General features: G+C 33.8%; 1 protein-coding gene across 1 annotated transcript in view; it reads right to left on the reverse strand.

Moving 5' to 3' along the window:
- The window catches only part of Dhx29 (DExH-box helicase 29), a 46,537-nt gene that overhangs the window by 10,509 nt on the left and 15,607 nt on the right, over nucleotides 1-20,421 (reverse strand). Inside the window, exons 7-18 of the mRNA XM_046456289.2 lie at nucleotides 17,206-17,332; nucleotides 16,338-16,496; nucleotides 14,039-14,204; nucleotides 13,688-13,811; nucleotides 11,423-12,031; nucleotides 9,948-10,091; nucleotides 6,011-6,187; nucleotides 5,126-5,266; nucleotides 3,930-4,074; nucleotides 3,693-3,810; nucleotides 2,556-2,640; nucleotides 860-948 (exon numbers count right to left, since the gene is read on the reverse strand). Coding sequence (XP_046312245.1) covers nucleotides 860-948; nucleotides 2,556-2,640; nucleotides 3,693-3,810; nucleotides 3,930-4,074; nucleotides 5,126-5,266; nucleotides 6,011-6,187; nucleotides 9,948-10,091; nucleotides 11,423-12,031; nucleotides 13,688-13,811; nucleotides 14,039-14,204; nucleotides 16,338-16,496; nucleotides 17,206-17,332 — 2,084 coding nt within the window. The remainder of the gene's footprint in view (nucleotides 1-859; nucleotides 949-2,555; nucleotides 2,641-3,692; nucleotides 3,811-3,929; nucleotides 4,075-5,125; nucleotides 5,267-6,010; nucleotides 6,188-9,947; nucleotides 10,092-11,422; nucleotides 12,032-13,687; nucleotides 13,812-14,038; nucleotides 14,205-16,337; nucleotides 16,497-17,205; nucleotides 17,333-20,421) is intronic.

Consider the following 20,421-nt stretch of genomic DNA (forward strand, 5'->3'; position numbering starts at 1 on the left):
GTACAAGGAAAAAAGACAAGCTTGTGTCATTTACCCTTTCTCAAATTAATCTGATCAAGGATTATTATTATTTTTTTTTAGTGGAATACCTATGTAACAAGAATTCTTTGAAATAGTTTGAGAAGTGCTAGTGTCAACATTAAAATTCATCATACCTTTCATAAGATAAGTTAAACATTGAAAACATTTCCTCTAGAGGTACGATCAAGAACTTATTTTTTATTTGACAGTATTATTTTTCAAATATTTCTACAGTGTCCTAATATTAGGGATAGTGTATGTAATTATAAAGTAGTAAAGGCAGTGTACCCAATTTATGCAATATAAATATTAAAATATTTATAAAGTAGTAATTGTTTTGTTGGTGATTTAGTTAAGATTATCTGTTATGTTCCAGTTACTGTACAAGGCACTTTCAATTAGGATATCTTCATTTTTCTCACTTACACATAAAAAAACTGATGATTAGAAAGTTTTTACTTTCTTCAAGATAACAAATCAGAGATTTAAATCCAGCTGACTCTAGATTTATGTCCTTTTGTTATTATCCCACAAATAATGTTTTTCTTAAACAATTTATTTTAGAAACAAAAAAATCTACAAAAAGTAATGTAAAAATTTTTTAGCACTTTCCTAAAAGTAGTAGCACAATGGCCTCACAACCCCATGAAATGAAATTCTTAACATTTAGCCTCAGACATTTTAAAGTTTCCTATAGCTTTTCTAAGGCTTTTTGCTTTGGGCAGAATTAAGACATTTGGGATTTTCCCTATATGATTCTGTAATTTCTCCTAACAATTCAAGAGCCCCAAACTCTTTCCAGGTTAAAAATGTCTTGATCTGGGAAATTCAAACTTACTTATTTTCTTTTGTTCTTCCAGTATCAATTACAAATACAACATCTGGAATAGTGATACCCGTCTCTGCAATATTTGTTGCTAAAACAATCTGAAAATAAACAAAACGCTAAAACATTTAAACAACTTTCAGCAACATATCATCATTTAAACTTCTTTAGATAGTTTGAACTGATGAATTTTTAGTATTGTTCGTTTTTGAGACAGCATCTCATTAGGTTGCCCAGGCTAGTCTCAAACTCATGGGCTCAACGATCCTCCCACTTTAGCCTCCCAAGTAGCTAAAATTACAAGTGTGCATCATCATGCCCAGCAGAACTGATGAATTTTTAAAAATGAATTTCAATTTTATTCACAAAAACTTAAAATTTGTTATTATTTTGTAATTAATTTGCTCTAGTTTCATCAGCTCAGTTTATTAAAGTTGATTTTTATTATAAGAAAAGCAACATTCCCCTAATTCTAGTAAATCATCTTAAAAAATGACAGAGTAGAATGGGAAACTGGGTCAGTGAATGGAGACAGCTCAGTGCAACCTTTCAGATTTCTTAGAAGGAAAAAAAAAAAAAGGCAGATGATTGACAACTGCTTACTATCCTGCTTCTTTATATCTTTGCTTTATGAGTTTGTCCTGAATTACCTCACCTGTAAATTAGGAGGTAGAAACAGATAAATTCTGCAGTCTAAACTCTCTAGTTCTAAAATTATTAACAGTGATTACTGAATAGTGCAATCTTTTGCATTTTTATGTTGTTGTTGAATAACTGGAGATAAAACTTAGGAAATTCTGAGTCAAATCCAATAAGCATTGCTCTACTTCTGTGTATTTTGATATTGAATAATTGCTTCTTATTCATTTATTCTAGGAAATGAAACCCAGATTATGAAGAGCTGGATGGGACCTATGTGATCATTATATTTCAATAGTGTTTAAATTTTAATTTTTTTCCTTTGGGTTAAGAGATGGAACTCTTTTCTTCAAACAAAATCTTACAGGGAAGCCCAAATGTTGAAGATCAGAGCATAGCCTCAGGATCCCTATAGTTCTCAAGGCACAGTTAGAAAATCAACAGTTTAATTCAACCTTTCTTAAAGAAAAGTGAGGTTGAGTAGTTGTCAAAGACTACACAGATGGTGGCAATTTAGCAACTAGAAACCAGGCCTCTTGCATTACAGTCAGGCTTTTTCCAACAGCTATATCTTTCCCATAGTTCCTAGATTGTGCTCAGAGAAAGGGTTCAGAATCTGAGATACTCTTTGTCAAGAAGAATCCTGAGGAGAGGACACAATGAAAATACTGAGACTATTTCCATAATATAATGATCTTTGTACTATAAAAACATTCAGGAAAAAAACAGCTTAGAAATAGGAATTCTCCTGGGACTTAAACAGCTCCTGATATCCAATTTCCTTCAAAATGCCTTCCTGGGAAAAGTAGTGATTTGTTTTTTTCACAAGCAACATTTATGCCATATTTTCAACTACCACTCCCGTCAAAAGTCTTGTCCCTTTAATAGCATGTAATGTAAATATTCAAATGCTTGAGTTTTAATATTGGGTTCACTTCTGACTCAAGTAGAGCACTAGGAGTCTGTCATGAGTAGGTACTTAATAATTTCCTTCGATCATAAAAAGTCACAATGTTTTCATGAAATATGATCAGGTGGATCACTATAAATTTGATGTACTGAATTTTACCTTCCTGACTCCTGGAGGAGGAAGTGTGAATGCTGCTGCTTGATCTTGTGTTGAAAGAATAGAATGCAGAGCTATCACCTTATATCTGAAAGTTAAAATCATAGTTCTTAGCAAGAGTTTCTCTTTAGAAGACACTGCAAAGAATAACAAAGTTTATTTGCATATAGAAAGCAATTTTCAAATGGTTTATCATGAAAAATTTAAACACACAAAAGTTCATAGAATAGTTGAATAAAATCCCATGTAATATGAACAAGTTACAGATTGAATATCCCTTCTCTGAAATGCTTGGGGTAAGAATTGTTTCAGATTTTTAAACATTTAGAACTTTGAATTTTGTATTAAGGTGGCTCAAATTGTATATGAAATATAGGGTCTAAAGAATTTTTTAAAATGTCGTAATGTTAATGTGAAAACCGTGATATCAATAGTAAATTATATCAGAACAGATGAACATTTGCGTAAATACGATAATTTATAATGTTGTTGAGTTATTTTGTGGGGTGATGCTGGGGATTGAACTCAGGGGCCCTCAATCACTGAGTCACATCCCCAGCCCTATTTTGTATTTTATTTAGAGACAGGGTCTCATGTGTTGCTTAACACCTCACTGTTGCTGAGGCTGGCTTTGAACTTGCGATCCTCCTGCCTCAGCTTCCTGAACTGCTGGAATTATAGGCATGCACCACCATGCCTAGCTTCTTGTTGTTTTTATAAGGTTAAGTGGATTGGGGGGAGAGTCACCATTTTATGCTTAATCACAGGATTCTCTCTACTTAATCATACTAAGAAAATAGAACAAATGCAGCTATAGTATGTAAAAATTTTTACTATATGAAATGCTATAATAGAAATATTAAACACAAAGATTTAACTCACTGTTTACATTTTTCACTTAAGGTGAAAAGACTTTGAAAACTCTGATTAAGACTTTTTTGTTAATATGTATTTTTTTAGTTGAGGGTAGATACAAAATACCTTTACTTTTTTTTTTGTGGTGCTGGGGATCGAACCCAGTGCCTCACGTGCTAGGTAAGTGCTCTACCACTAAGCCACAACCCCAGCCCAAGACTTTTAATGTTTCAAATGTTTTTCTATCTTAAAATTACAAGGAATATAGTGAAGATTTGTAGTTACCGTTCAGAATAAAATCTTCTATCATTTGACAGGAGATCATACAACTGTTGAATATGAGCAAGACCTGGTAAAAAGATCAATACTGCTCCTTCAATATTTCTGAATTGGGGACTTTTGTCTGAAATTTTTAAAAAAGATAAAATATTGAAGATTAAAAAACAGCATCTAAAATATTAATAAAATAGCTAATAAAATAAAGAAATATTTTATCAAAACAGAGAGACACTAGAAATATACCTAAATATACAAGAAGTTCCAGAATGAGATCCAGGTTGATTTTGTGAGGATTCATGTAGGAAATAGCATGCTGAGTGCGGTTGCTGTACTTTTGGTAAAAAGGATTTAAGTCGGCACTTGTTCCAGTATAAACTGGAATGTGTTCCTAAAAGAAACACACCACAGAGAGCTGAATGAAAACATTAAATATTTTTGTAAGAAAAACGAAGTTATTTACATCCATTCAAATCTACTTTTTTCATTGTCACCATTACTGTTGTTAAAATACAGCAAGAGTACAATTTTCAAGTGGAAAAAATTTAAAACTTCAAATCTCTCCTATAATTTATGTATTATTCTGTGGCATTTAAAAAGCAGTCAGGCCAAGAGAGGACATAATAATTTTAATATGGTAATTTATACCTACCTCATTCCTCCTACATTCTACTTTGGCTATAAATTCCAATAATCTCTTTTGAAATAACTAAACTTTTCTAAAGTTGTTTTTTTAGTTTGTAATTCCTATCTTTGGAATTTCAGAGAAAGATTTTAGCTTTTGCTTTCTGGGGTTATCTGTCTTTTAAAAGATAAAGTAACTTTAATTTTGTATTTCCATCAGTTTGGATATTTGCATGAAATACAAATGAAATGTCATAGATGTACTCAAAATGCTGGATATAGTACCACTGGTTAAAATGTCAGATAATGTAGCTTTCCTGATGTTTCTAAAAACACACAATTGAGACTAACTCCCTAGGAAGAATTGTGCTTGCCCCAAATATTGTCCCTATATATCTAAGACTGGCTCTTGCCAGGAGGGAGGGTACTAAGAAGACCAATGGCAAAGATCTAGATTTTGGGCCTGCATCATCTAATCACTTACGGTGAAAAGACAAAGTATATAAAACCACTATGAATTTACTCCTTAATAATTGATCACTGCTATGAAATTGTTATAAAAGCTGCTTCTTATTTACATAGTCCTTTAATTTTTTGTGTTTGAGTGGCTCAGAACAATGTAAGAGAACAATTATATTACAAATTAAAGACTATAAAACAATGCTTAAAAAATGATCTTTAAACTTTATTCACACTCGTATCTGTTTCTCTTCTACCAAATTATACCCAAATCTACTGCGTGAGCCATATGAAATTCACATGGCAGGTTATGCCCTGGATATCAACACTAGATCTCTTTCAAAAGATTTTCTTCTTACGTGGTACTTTTTTATCCCCCCAGCTTTGCCAGTGACATTAAGGGTTATTTCTTCTTCCTCCTCTAGAAATTTTTGACAATATTCCGAGTCTTTTTCCAACACAAAGCCTGTTTCTTCTATTATATCTTCAAGATGAAAAACCTGCATAGAGTAAGGCAGATAAATGGGTGAACCCAAATTCATTTCAGAAATATAATAAAGAGAAAAAGGGGATTATCACCTTTTGAATGTTACCAAACTAGATTATGAAAACAATTTTTTTCAGCATTACTTGGAAATGAAGAATTTTGTTAATACAGGTGGGTTTGTCACTTAAGTCTCAAGACAAATTACATTATGATGTATTTTTTAAATGTGAAAATGGATAAAAGAATAGACTTCAGCAGCTGAACTAAAAAGATAAGCATTAAAATCAGGCAGAAGGGGCTGGGGTTGTGGCTCAGAGGTAGAGTGCTCGCTTAGTACATGCAAGGCTCTGGGTTCGACCCTCAGCACCACATAAAAATAAATAAATAAAGATATTGTGTCCAAATCAGGCAGAAAAGAAGCTTCAAAGATGACCCTAAACACAGAATAGGTTAAAAAAAAAAAAGAGTTCCTTAAAGCCAGGTAGCCACTCTCAATCTGGATATAATGGTTTTAATGTAGAACTAAGTTTTATGCTCTGTAGCCCTTAGGTCAGTTGTCAGAACACTCCTTTCCATCCTGTCCTCTCTCAGGCAAGGCAGCACCAGCCATGTCATTCTCAAGGCTATCTCCAGGCCCTCTCTCGACTTGTAGAATCCAAGGAATAGTTTGGGGCTCAAACTACAAGGGACTATGTTCTGGGAAAACTATGTTACGAATGCAGCTTTTGCTTACACACATATTACAAGAAAAACTTACCTCAACAGGATAACTTCTTCCTGAAATTCTGAGAATAGGGCAGTGTGTGAAATACGTAGAGAACTTTTCACTGTCCACAGTGGCACTCATCAGAATCAAGTGTAGATCAGAACGTTTCTGTAAAATTTCCTTCAAGATAACTAATAAGAAATCTGATTGGACACTTCTTTCATGAACCTAATATAAAGATATACCAAAATTAATCATATATAAGGTCTAGTAAGAGGTTTAAACAATTCCACTTGCCACACTGTAGGCTTCTACCCTAGGATATGGCTTGGAGATCAGACCACATGTGGCTGATAAGAGTAGACTGTCTCTCAAACTTAAAGGAGTGACTCCTAACTCTCTGCTATTAATATAAAACTCTACTGTTATCACTACAGAAGACAGATGGTTTATCCACTATGTAGGAAAAATGGAGATAATCAGTAGCAATCTGACAGGTTCACTATTACCATTCACCAAAAAGAATTTTATGCCCTTCAGTGCATGCACTTTAGAGAAGATCACTGTGAATCTCCTATACAGCATAAACAAGATATATTCTCAGGACTTAACAAATATCTGCTAAATATACAAGTCTATCTTCTTTCTGTACTCTTATTTCTATTCCCTTTTATAACAGATATAAAGTAGCATACAAGATAAACTACATCAAGATAACAAAACTGTGTTCATCATTCACTGGCTTGGAAGGCAGGCAGTAGTGGTTAAGTGTTTGAGCTCTGGAATCAATTATTTGGGCTTAGTTCTTGGCTTAGTGATTTCAGTCAAGTTATTTAACTATCTCCAGGTCTATTTCTTTTTCTATAAAAGGAAAACACAAATCATGTAAACTTCATAGAGCTGTTGGGATAATCAAATGAGATAAAACAAAATCTTCAAAACAGAGCCCACCAAACAGTAAGTTCTCAGCATTTTGTTAGATGCTGAGGTTTGCAAAAAAAATCCAGACAGTTTTCTTTATTTAAGGATTTTTAGTCATTTGGGATATTGTATATGGTGGCCCAAAATCACATTGATGGGTAGCTAATTCAGGTGATCAGGAAAGGTACCAAGAAAAATTGCCAATAATTCTGAGAATTGAATGATGAGTTTGAAAAAAGGTAGTGGGAGAATAAAAAAAAAAAACAAAACAAAAAAACAAATAAAAAAACCAAACAACAACAAAAAAACCACAGGATGAGAAAGGGAGGACAGGGTGTTAGGTCAAGGGACACCAACATATAAAATCATGCCCTATGTTCAATCTCTAGTAACAAATAAATAAATAAATAAAGTACATAAGATGGAAAGGGAGATCGTAATGTACTTCAGGGGAAAATAGAAACTCCAGAGGTACCCCATTAATAGTTGTGTAAGATCATATTAGAGAGCTGAGACTTTATGCTAATAAGTCAAGGAGGGCAGTGATTAAAGCATTTTAAAGCAGGGAAATCATGTGGTTTGTGTTTTATTTTAAAAATAAATGCTCAGGAGTCTGAGGCAGGACTGAGAGTTCAACATCAGCCTCAGCAACTTAGTGAAGATTTGTCTCAAAATAAAAAATGAAAAGGGAATGTGGTTCAAAGGTTAAGTGGTCCTGGGTTCAATCCCTGGTACAAAAAAAAAAAGGTTACTGGCTACAATTGGTCAATGTAATAGAGGAGAACAAAACAGAAAGCTGAAGTTCAATTTATGAGAGGCTTTTATAGTAATAAGATGTGGTGGTCTCATACAAGGGTGATACCAGTGAATTTAGAAAAAAGTGAATGAACTTCAGAAAGGCAGAATATACATGAATAGGTGAAAGGATTTAGGGGACTTGGGGGAAAGAAAGAAAAGCTTGGATGTTTTTACTGTGGGGGTTTGACTAGGTGATTGTGAGGATCATTCACTGAGATTCAGTGAAGAGAAGGGGCAAGATACAAGGAATGTGCAGAAGGGGTAAAGCTGAGTTTTGGAAATGCTGAATTCCAAGTTTCTGAGACTGAAAGTATCTAGAAGGCGGTTGGATATTTACATTTGAAGGTCAGGAAAGAAAACACCTGATGGATGACATGGGTCTGGCAAACCTCATCAAACAGATGATAATTAATACAGATAAAGATTGCATTAAAAATAAAAAAAAAAGAAGATAAAATATGTAGACTATTAAGATCACTTGGTATAGGTGTTCAGAAACTGTATGTTAAGTATATGAGCAGCCAGCAAAAAACGTTACTTAATCTACACATTGACTATAAACTAAAACCAATCATACAATTCCCCAGGGAATTGTACTGTTTTGAGCATCTTCATAAAAGAGTCTTGTATAATATAATGAACTCTGCCCAACATCTCTTACATCCTTATATTTAACATGATAATGAATTTCACTGGGCTTATTTTATTCTTACTATATTGTTTAAGGGGTTGATGGTATGAAGGGAAGCTCAATTCTGTTAATCATTTCTACAATATATGGCTAATACTAAACATCAAAGAAAACACCTTCTGGAAGTTGATCTGGTTTTTAAATTACAGTTCATCTGGATCTATATTTACCAAGCAATTTTCTGCCAATAATTTGGAGGTTCTGGAGAACTTACTGACTAGCTGACAGAAATAATTCAACTCACCTAGGAGTAAATATTTCTCATTATAAATATATTTTTTGCCTCATTCTGACTCTTGATGGTACTGATATAATCTAGGTCTAGGCCATGCAAAGCCATAGCTGTGACCCTCATCATCTTGTGCACCCTATGGGTAACCCTTCCAGGGAGAAGGAGTTATCCAAGGGCCTACTAAACAGCCATTTGGCCTCCTTCTAACATGTTAGTGATAAGGTACAATCTGCCCCCATTAAGGAAAAAAGACTCCTTACATAAAAATTCCTATACTTACCTACTACCACAATATTAATTATTAATATTTCTATTAACATTTTCTAACCAAAAGGAGGAAAATAACAAAATAATCTCCATGTTGTTGTTGACTGATTAAAAATCACTGAATGACTAATTTTTACAATTGCTTTCTTAATTTAGTGAATGAATTAACATTTACAAAAAACTTCACACCAGAGAAATTTTTAGTATTTTCTGAATAATAAAAATGCTATATATCTTATCTCTTTTTGAAAAAAAGATACACAATCAAATTACTTAACATAGATAGGCTAGTATGCCATTTAAAATAATTATAGTGTGAAACTTTTGGTATAACTCAGTGTGTATTCCAATTTGATTCAAGTAGAGGTAGGTACATCTGGAGAGAAAAAAAATGACATATTAATGATTTTTTTTGCCTTTTGTTTAAGAGTTAGAGCAAACCTTTTAAAAACTAAGAGGCAGAATAGTGGTAAAGAGCCCAGACTGGTATCAGAATGCCAGGGTTGAAGAACTTACTGGCTATGTGAATTTAGCAATATGTGACATCTATGTACTTTGATTTCCTCAACTGTAAAATAAAGATATCTATTTCATTAGGTTGCTGGAAGGATATAATGAATTTATATAAGTGTGTGTGTGTGTGTGTGTGTATTGGTGAATGATCCTTTGAATAATATCAAGTATATACCAAATATTAAAGAGCATTTATTAAATAATTAATGAGACAATGGTTAGAGAAAATTAAATAATTATTATTTGTAAAGTATCTGTCATTTAGTAAGCATAGACAAATGTTAGCTAGTATTAAAAGTAACATCTTTCTGTTTTTTAAATTTTTATTTTTGCTGCCCTGGGGATGGAACCCATGAGCATTCTATCTCTGAGCTATATTTCAAGTCCTTTTTATTTTGAGATGGGTCTTGCCAAATTATCCGGCTGACTTGAACTTGGAATCCTCTTGCCTCAGTCTCTGGAATAGCTGGGATTATAGGAGCGTGCCACTGGGCATGGCAGAAGTAGTATCTTTTTAATAGAAAAATGTTAGAATCTATTCGGACACAACTATAAAATTTACTTACCTCATCTACAATAACATGAGACACATTAGTTAGAAGACCATCTTCTTGAAGTTTCCTTAGTAAAACTCCTGTAGTACAATAAAGTAACCGGGTAGATTCACTAGCTCGAGATTCCATCCGGATCTGATATCCACACAAAGCATTCTGAAGGAGAACACAAATTTTGTGATTATATTCTCACAAGTAATTTGGGAAACAGGCTATAAAAAGTGAAATAAAAATAGGCTGGGGATGTGGTTCAGTGGTTAAGTGCCCTGGTTTCAATCCCTGGTACATAAAAAAGAAGAAAAAAAAAAAGAGAGAGAGAAAAAAGCAAAAAGAAGCATAAATGCTGATCTTGCTGCTATAGAGTAGTCTAAATCTATTTAAAGCAATTTATTATCATCAAGTGTTTCCCTAGTTTTCAGTTACATAAAACTATACAACCCTTTGTTCCCTTTAAGGAATTGATGCAAAAAGCTGTTCAGCTGGCTTCAAGTACCATTTATATGATCATTAAAACATTGGTAAATATTAAACTAATCTTCTACTATAGTATCTTGGAACAAAAACATTGAGGTACTCAGGAACAGAATTTTAGAATAGCTTCCACCAAAATCCTGTAAAGCAGATGAACAAAGCGAGTATCACACCTAATGGAAATCTTCAAGTCTCATCCATTCCTATCATACTTTCTTTCTTACTCCTGAAATCTTTCCTTTGACTTATGCATATGTGTGTCACCCCCTACAGCTGCAGCAAAGAAACTGTCTATCCTCCTCCTTATATTCTGACAGAAACCCAATTAGCTAAAAAAAAAAAAAAAAAAAAAAATTAACGAGGTTGCTCATCCTAGAGATGAAAATATTGTATGCCATCTCCAGAAAGAAAAATTCAAAGTAAATAAACTGAAAGTTACATGAGCTATATTTGTTATACTTGGTTCTAACCAGCTTAATTTATTAAATGAATCCCTAATTCTTTATAGTCAGCCTGATTAAGGTTTAGTCAATTTTGCGCACATGAAATGCATGATAATAGTTGAGTCCTTTTTCCATTTTTTAAAAAAATATGTGGTTTGAAAATAGCTTAGAATTTTCATTTATGCTGTTTTTCCCTTTGCTCATTAAAAAGAATGAATGAAAATCATTCAGGGATGCATTCCATAGAAAAGACTTGCAAAAGATATAATAGATTAAAATATGGATCTGTTTATATTTTTTGTTTGACTTTGTACGTAACTTATTTGAACATTCAACTATAAAGATAATATAGTCTTCTTTTATATGAGAATTTTAATGACAGGATTAATGATAAACTTTTCATATGAAGGACAATAGCATAATATCCAATTAGAAAAAACATGAGAAGTGCCTGAAACATGCTATTGAATGACCAATAACAGCCAGAATCAAATATGGTCCAGGTTCCAGTTGGATCCCAAGAGCAAAAATGAGTAATGTCATCACTCACTGAGGTGGAGTACAGTATCTTACCCTTCCTCCAGGTCCATTTTCACAGCCCAATTCATCACACACTCTGGTGGCTAAACTCACTGCTGAGATTCTTCGGGGCTGGGTACAGACAATGTTACATTTACTTGTTTCCCGCTCATTTAGGAGCAAATCTTCCAATAAAAAATGTGGAACTTGAGTGCTTTTACCACTCCCTGTTTCACCTGCCACAACTACTACCCGGTGCCTTTTAAGGGTTTCCACAATTGAATCCCTATGTTTGAACACAGGTAACTGTTGTCTTTCCTTTAGAAGTTTTTGATATTTGGGTGTACTTTGCAATTTTCTAAAGAGGTTTCTAACAGGTTCTAAATCTTCTGTATTTGCTGACTCTAAAGACAGTGTAGAAAAATCCTCGTCAGAAACTAAATTTTCCCAAGATTCCTCAGGATCATCAGAATTTTCTCTTTTATTTTCAGAATGCTGTTGTTGCTGTTGCTGCTGCTGTTTCAACTTATTCAAAAGTTTGGCAATAAAAAGATCACGTGGCTTATTAGTTTCCATTTTATTTAATTCTTCCCTTTTCTTTTCTGCATCACTCCACTCCAGCCAAACATCTCGGTAAGTGGGAGGTAGTAACTGATGAACAGACTATAACGGGAGGGAAAAAAAAGCAGTATTTTATTTTCACTACTGGATATCCAAATTCAGCAGATCTAAGCTTAGAAGGATAGTTACATTCTTCTTAAAATGTAATTGAACAAACTAGTAAGTTACTATTTTAAGATACATATGCAAATGATGCAAATTCATAAGTAGCTTATTATTTTCAGGTTTCTTGACTTATTAGCTATGTGATTTTGGGGGCAGTAACTTTTTTGTGCCTTAGTTTCTGCATTTAAAAATGAATAACAATAGTCTCTTCATTATAGTCTCTTCAATGTCTTATGAATATTCTTCATAAGATTATTCCAAAGTTAACTTTAGGTCAGCACATGTGAAGTGCTTATTCCTAGAGCATGGTAAACTATAGAATAAATGTTTATTATTTATTCCTACAGTGGTACTATATAAAATGTAAATGAACCATAGAGCACTTAAAAAACATACAAAACTTCCTTTGAGATTCTGGCAGTTGATTAAAGTTATAAATTAAAGTATTTTAAATGAACTATATTGGGTGGAATCTAATTTTATAGTATGAAAGAACTCAAAATTATCTCTCTGACATTGTAATTTTTACCAAGTAAATATAGCTTACAATACTTTATCTTGCAAACAAAAATAAAGTCATACAAACTTGGCCAGAAATTAGAAAAGAATTACTATTTGGAGTTCCACTTAATTAGCAGCTAAAATTTTCAATGGCTCTAATTTCCCAGTTATTATAAAAAGGAAATGCCAACAAGCCAAGTTTTAAAAAGAACATGAATTCTGTTAAAGAGAATGGAACTGAAACCATTCCTTCAGTTGTACTTTATTCTTATCTTTCCTCAAACTGGAAATATATTATTCATATAGCCTAAAGCTGAAAAAACCAATGTCTATAATGTTAAAGTTAAGAGACAATATAACACTAAAAGAAAACAAGCCAGTGTGGTGGCCTGTAATCCCAGAGCTCAAGAGGCTGAGGCAGGAGGACTGCAAGTTCAAAGCCAGCCTCAGCAAAAGCAAGGTGCTAAGCAACTCAGTAAGACCCTGTCTCTAAATAAAATACAAAATAGGGCTGGGGATGTGACTCAGTAGTTGCTCCTAGGTCCAATCTGTGGTATCCCCCCAAAAGAAAACAAACGTTGAAAAATTCTCTTTAAGTGAACGAAATTGCACTTTTAATCTGTAAATTAGTATAGCTAAAAAAATTAGATAAAAAAACTGTCTCTTTTGGACTTCGACTTCTATCGAAGGAGAGAGAGAGATTGAGCTGTGTTTAGGGGGTGAAAGGAAGCCAAACTCAAATGGTTTAGTATCCCTTATCCAAAATGCTTGGGACCAGAAAGATTCTAGATTTTAGAATATTTGCATATACATAAGGAGACATTCTGGGGATGAGACTCAAGTCTAAACACAAAATCCATTTATGTTTCATACATACCTATACACATAGACTGAAGACAATTTTATATAATATATTAAAATAATTTTCTTTGTGAATAAAGTTTCTTGGTATAAAATTTTCCATTTGTGCCATCATGTCAGTGCTCAAAAAGATTTGGATTTTGGAGCACAATTTCAGATTGGAAATGTCTAACCTGCACATCCATTATTTCACAAATCATTTTTGAAGCCTCTAGGCCTAAAAAGTCTCACCTGCCCTTTCACTAAACGATACAGGGCTAAAGTAGCTCCCAGGTGCTGAGCTTGCATGCCATCCTCTGTTAAGATTGTAGGGCATACTACTAGGACATCATCATCAGACTTGATTACTCTTACCCTACAGAGGAGTCAAAGAAAAAAAAAAAACAACACTGAGGTCAGATTATCAATAAAGTGAAAAATCCGTTAACAACTTAAATTTATATTAATTATTTTAATATTTTCATGAAAGATGCTGCATACGAATTTATACACACTATGAACCTGAATGTGAATTCAAGTTGCTCAAATGAGTTTCATTTTATACTTTTCTAAAAGTCATTTCAGTTAACCAGAAAAACATACCTACATTTCCAGTATCTACCTACTGGGACTTTTTCAAAGGAAGGATTTGGACTCTTAGGAAGATTCTTCCTAACCCAATCGATAAGAAATTGTTTGGGAGACTTTCCAGTCCAGCTTCGAGCAGTATAGTCAAAATTTCTTACATCATGAGATTCTTTCTTTTTATCTAAAATGGAAGACAAAAAAATGGTTCTTTAAACTAGTCATGCAGTAATATAAATTCTCTTTTGAGTGATCAAAGTCCTCTTGCCTTTGGGAACAGCACTTTTGGAAGACAACAGGAAAAAGGTTAGACAGAAAGGTTTGCTTTTCCTTAAGTAGTGAACTAGACCATAGAAAATTCTGCATCTTTAAAAGAAACTGTCTTGTTGAGCACTGTGGCACATGCTTATAATCCTAGCTACTCTGGAGACTGAGGCAGAAGGGGTTTCAAATTTGAGGCCAGACTCAGCATCTTAGTGAAACCGGTTCAAAAAATAAAAAGGGATGGGGATGTAACTCAGTGGTATTGCATTTGCCTAGCATGCACAAGATTCTTGGTTCAATCCCCCGTCCCTGCCACACACACTCTTGAGGAATTTATATATTCTTATAAAATGTCCACCTGAATGACAACATTTGGTAGGCTACCCCATAAGCAGTTACTGAAAAATAAGTTAGATGTCACTTTAGTTACTACTACCAACTTCAAAGGTTTCCTGTTATATAAAATATAAAATGAAAATTCCTTATTATTGCCAAAAACCTTCAGTGGCCATTTCTGCCCACCAGTTGCCACTCATCCCTCATGCCCATTATGCTGTGATCACACTGGCTCTCAAGTCAATTCCCCAAATGCTTTAAGTCTGCCTAACTCAATACAATATAGTAGCCACCAGCTACATGTAGCTAATTAAATTAACTAAAATTAAAACTCAGTTTCTCAGATATAGTAGTCATATTTTTAGTGTTTCATATTCATATTTCCTAGTAGTTGGATATCACAGATATAGAACATTTTTTAAAAATATTTTTTAGATGTTGATGGACCTTTATTTTATTCATTTATTTATATGTGGTGCTGAGGATTGAACCCAGTGCGTCACACATGCTAGGCAAGTGCTCAACCACTGAGCCACAACTGCAGCCCCTGATACAGAACATTTATATCACAGAAAGTTCTGTAGAACAATGCTGATATAAGCTCTTTTTTCACCTTAGATTTCTAATGTTCTGTCTTGCTTCTTTGGAGGCTTTTTTTCACCAGCTTGCTACCAGGCTAATATCTACTCATTTGTCAGATCTCAGAGCTAAAGTCACAGCAAAGCCTTTCCAATCAAATTAGGCCATCCTGATACCTCTATGTTAAAAGCCAGTTTTATTTGATAGTGCACATCACAATTCAAAATTACACATATATCTGTTTAAAGTTTACCATCCCTACTTAGGCTACATACATGAATAGGGCAGACCAGGTTATTTCGTCCACTACTATATACCCAACACTTGTCATTATGAACAATGATTCAATAAATATTATTGAAAGAATGGATATTTTAATATGTAACAATTCAGTGTAGAACTATAATATGCAATCTAGAAATAAATAAATACTAGCTATATAAATATATAAGTACTAACTATATCAATAATTTACCTAGGAGCACACAGAATTTCATGATCATTTATGTGTGGTGGCATGGAAGGAGCTAGGGAAGGCTTAAAGAAGAGCTGCTGTTTGGGTTGTACCTAGGGATAGGTTGGCTAGTAGCACGTAGCAATAAGAGCAGAGTAACGGAACCATGAAACAACAAATGTTTTGAAGAATGATGTGGCTGGAGTATATATAGCTGAGAAAACAAGGTAGAAAGGTTGGTTGTGGCAAAGAATTCTGAATGCCAGCTAAAGGATTTGACCTTGTTACTGACGTAGTCTTTATCATGATGAAGGTTTCTATCAGGAGGGGTTAGGGATGTAACTCCTGACTTGAGTTCCTGAGTTCAATCCCTAGCACCACGGAGGGGGTTAAAAAGGTGTGTGTTTGTTTTAAATAGGAAACTCTCATTTCAATCTGTGTTACAGAAAAGCACCTGGTGTTTGGAGAATGACTGGAGAGGAATGAAGCTGAGACAAGGTATCTGTGATTCCAAAATGCTCTACAAGTAAGTTACCACAATTGTTACTGCTTTAAAAAAAAAAAGCTTATCAAAGTGTAATTACACGGTTACTTAGGCAGTTTGCAAAAAGTCAAAGTAACACACTTATGACTGATATTTTGTTACTCATAAATTATATCCTGACCACTTTTCCTTCATTTTACCTTTCTCTTCTTCCATAGCAGCTGCAGATTTTTCAAATAAATTAAAGTTCAAAGCACTCTCCCCTTCTGTGGCTATAGAAGGCTTTTTCCTTTCATTTTGTTGATGTGAAACCTTTATGGCCGGGTTGAATACTGGATGGTCTTCTAAAGTTTCCATTTCTACCAAGAAAGATATTTAGTTTCATTTACTTTTTAAATTTTATATTGTTTTTAAAAAAACTTCATCAGAAATAAATACAAGGGGGTTAGGGTTGTGGCTTAGCGGTGGAGTACTTGCCTAGCACATGTAAGGCACTGGGTTTCATCCTCAGCACCACATAAAAATAAATAAAATAAAGCATTGCGTCCAACTACAACTAAAAAAATAAATATTAAAAAAAAAAAAGAAATAAATACAAGGAATTGTGTTCATGTCTTTTTCTTGAATGGACATAGTATTTTAATGTATAAATCTGGGGTTGGTGAACTATGTATAACTTCTAGGACAAATCCAGCCTGCTGCCTGTTTATGTGTGGCTGGTGAGTTAGAATGGTTTTTATATATATTTTCAAATGGTTGAAAAAATAAAAATAAGACTACTGGGTGACATGTGGACGCTATATGAAATTTATAGTTCAGTATCTATATAAAGTTCTATTAGAACATAGCCATTCATTTCTATATTGTCTTATGGCTGCTTTTATGTTGTAATAACAGAGTTGAGAAGTCATGACAGAAGCTGTATGGTCCACAAAGTCTACAATATTTATAATTTGGCGTGTTATAGAAATAAAGTTTGCCAATCTCAAACATGAACTGTCAGGAAAGAGCAGACATATTTTTAAAAAGACAATACATTTCTACACCTAAGAATTTGAAAATGTTTACCTCTTTGAAATTTCCTTATTTTTTCTTGAGCCTCTCTTTGGCCTTGTTTGTTTTTTTCTAATTTAAAAGTAGCTGCTTGCTCCTTTACATCCAGAAGTTTTGCTGCAAGAGTCAAGTATCGTTCATTCTGTTCCAAATAAAATAATCGAGAAGAAATAAAAAGAGCAAGATTTATCTATGGCACTATATTATATTAAAACCTATGATCTTTTGGCTTGACCCTTTAACCCAACAGAGCTACTTTTAGGATGTTTTCACTAGAGAAATAAAACAAATGGAGCAGAGAGACATTTAAAAAACAAAAATGGAGTTCTGAGGAAAGCGGATGTGACAAAACAAGGACATGACTCTGCTAAGCAAAAACTACAAGAGTTGAAAGCCAGACTCAAGTTATGGTTTTTTTCCCCCTTAGGTTAATAAATGATGGCAGACTATAAACATAAAGGCATATGATAGAGAAAATAAAAGCATATGTGGTGCTGCTATGAAATAATTGTTAAGAGGAAGAGGAAAAAGACAATTAAGCAAGCAGAACAAGGTGAATTCTGGGACCATTTTGTGTAGAAGCAAACATCAAATGGTATTAAGAGGAGGCTTAGGTATCTCCTCAAATTCACCAAAATCATACTTATCCTTTCAATCTTTCCATATAAGGCACTGATACTACCATCCCTTTACCTTTGTATCTGCCACCTTTGGCTCCCTTAACATTTTTATCCCCAAGGAACGTATCGCCTTAACTTTTTAAGTGGAGAGTTCAGTGGCATTAAGAACATTCATATTGCTGGGCAACCATCGCAATTACAGTGGATCTCCAGAAGTCTTTTCATATGGAAAAACTAAAATGCTATACTGATTAAATAGTAACTTCCCATTCCTCCCCCTCCTCCAGCCACCAGCAACCCCTATTCTACTTTCTGTCTCTATGAACTTGACTATTCTTGGCACCTCATATAAGTGGAGTCATATAGTATCTGCTTTTTGTGACTGGCTTATTTCACTTAGCATAATGTCCTTAAGGTCTACTCACGTTATTGCATGTGCCAGAATTTCTTTTTTTTTAAGGCTGCATAATATTCCTTGTATGTATATATATGAAGCATTTTAATTTTTTAAATTGTCAATGGACATTTATTTATTTATATGCAGTGCTGAGAATCAAACCCATTGCCTCACACATGCTAGGTAAGCACTCTATCACTAAGTCACAACCCCAGCCCCTATATGAAGAATTTAACTTATCCATCAAGTACTGGTTGATGTGAATTGTTCCAGCATTTTAGCTATCAAAAAAAAAAAAAAAAAAAAAAAAAAAAAAACACTGCTAAAAACACAGTGTAAATATCTCTTCCAAGACTCTGCTTTCAATTCTTTTCAGTATGTACCCAGAAATGGAATTGCTGGATCATAAGGTAATTCTATTTTTAGAGGAACTGCCAAACTATTTTCCACAGAGGCTATACCACTTAATGTTAGCACAAACAGCACACATTGGTTCCAATTTCCCCATCTTTATCAATACATTTTTTGTTTTTTGGTAGTCACCACCCTAAATGGTAAGAAGAGGTATCTTGCAGTGGTTTTGATTTGCATTTCCCTAGTAGTTAATAATGTGGAACATCTTTTTTGTGTGTTTAGTGCCATTTATATATTTTTGGAGAAATATTCCTTAGCCTGTACATTCAGTAAAGCACCAGTTTTTGCTGATTTTTCCTTTGAAATGTCTGTCTTCCTTTCAAATTTCAGTCATTATATCACATCTGAGTAAGTGCAACAGCTACCAAAATGGGTAGGGTAGCTTTTCAAATTACTTTGAACTCCCTCAAACTACTCAATTTGAGCTAAAATGTCAAATTCTTCTTGTCAGTCAGCCAGTCCTATAGTGGCTTTTTACCATGTAGTTAACATTCATTTTCTGGGTATCAAAGTCTTCCAGTCTTAAGTGAATTCATTTATTTACTCCTAACATTTATCTTTGCACATCTATTTTTTAATACCTAAGGACCTGTGTATAATTCCACCTCTGCACCCCTTGCTTCACATTATTTTATTCATTTGGCCAACTTTCTATCATTCTTTGCCTGTTTGAACTCTATGCATCTTTCAAGTTTCATTTCTTTCAAGTCTTGACCTAATGCTCCCATCAGAAGACACCTCTTCTTTCTCTGAAACCTAAAGCAGACTTAAATTGCCCTAAAGAATTTTATTTTGGGGCTGGGGTAGTGGTCTAGCAGTAGAGCGCTTGCCTAGAATGTGCAAGGCACAGAGTTCAATCCTCAGCACGAACAAAGGTATTGTGTCCAACTACAACTAAAAAAAAAAAAAAAATTAAAAAAAAATTTATTTTTGATTTTAATAAGGCACAAGGCTAAAAAACTCGTGTAGGAAAAAAAAAAAAAAAAAAAAAAGGTTTCTATCCTACCTTACTCTACTAAACCTAATCACTAATAAGAGCTTTCTGTGTGTCTTCTAAACTTTAAGACTGTCAATATGTGTTTTTCTTTTACACAAATGGATTCATCATATTACACAGTATTCTATAACTTATACCACAATGTTTGTTTTTTCACCTATTGACAAACATGTGTGATCTGCAGTGTTTGGCTATTATGAGTATTTGCATACAATGTTTTCATTTTTAAGGAAATATCTGCACATGAAATTGTTGGGCCATTTGGAAAGTGTATGTTTAACTTTATGAGAAAGGGCCAAAGTTTTCCAAAGTGGTTGTATCATTTCATACTCCCATTAGCAATGTATGAGTTTTCCAGTTGCTCCAAATCCTCTGTAACATTTGGTATTACAGATCTATTTTAAAATTCAGTCATTTTACAAGAAATATAGTGATATCTCACTGTAGTTTTAATTTCTCTGATGACTAGTGATATTGAACATATTTTATGTTCACTGGCTATCTAAATATCTACTTTTATGAGGTGTCTGGTTTTCACAAGTTCTTAGGTAGAAGTCCTTTGTCAAATATGTGTATTTTAATATTTTCTTACCACAACTTGCTTTATTCACTGTAATTATCTGGATCTTACATGTTCCCAAAGACCCTTAACATAAAGGCTTGGCCACTAGCTTCTGGTGGTAGAACCTATAAGAGGTAGGCCTAGTGGAAGGAAGTTAGGTCACTAGGTGAGAAACTTCAAAGAGAATACTGGGGATTTAACCCAGGGGTAATTTAACCAGAGAGCTACATCCCTATATCCC

This window comes from Marmota monax, unplaced genomic scaffold (genome assembly GCF_021218885.2).
Source record: "Marmota monax isolate L192 unplaced genomic scaffold, Marmota_monax_Labrador192_F-V1.1 WCK01_AAM20220418_F8-fsc00037, whole genome shotgun sequence".
Lineage (NCBI taxonomy): Eukaryota > Metazoa > Chordata > Mammalia > Rodentia > Sciuridae > Marmota > Marmota monax.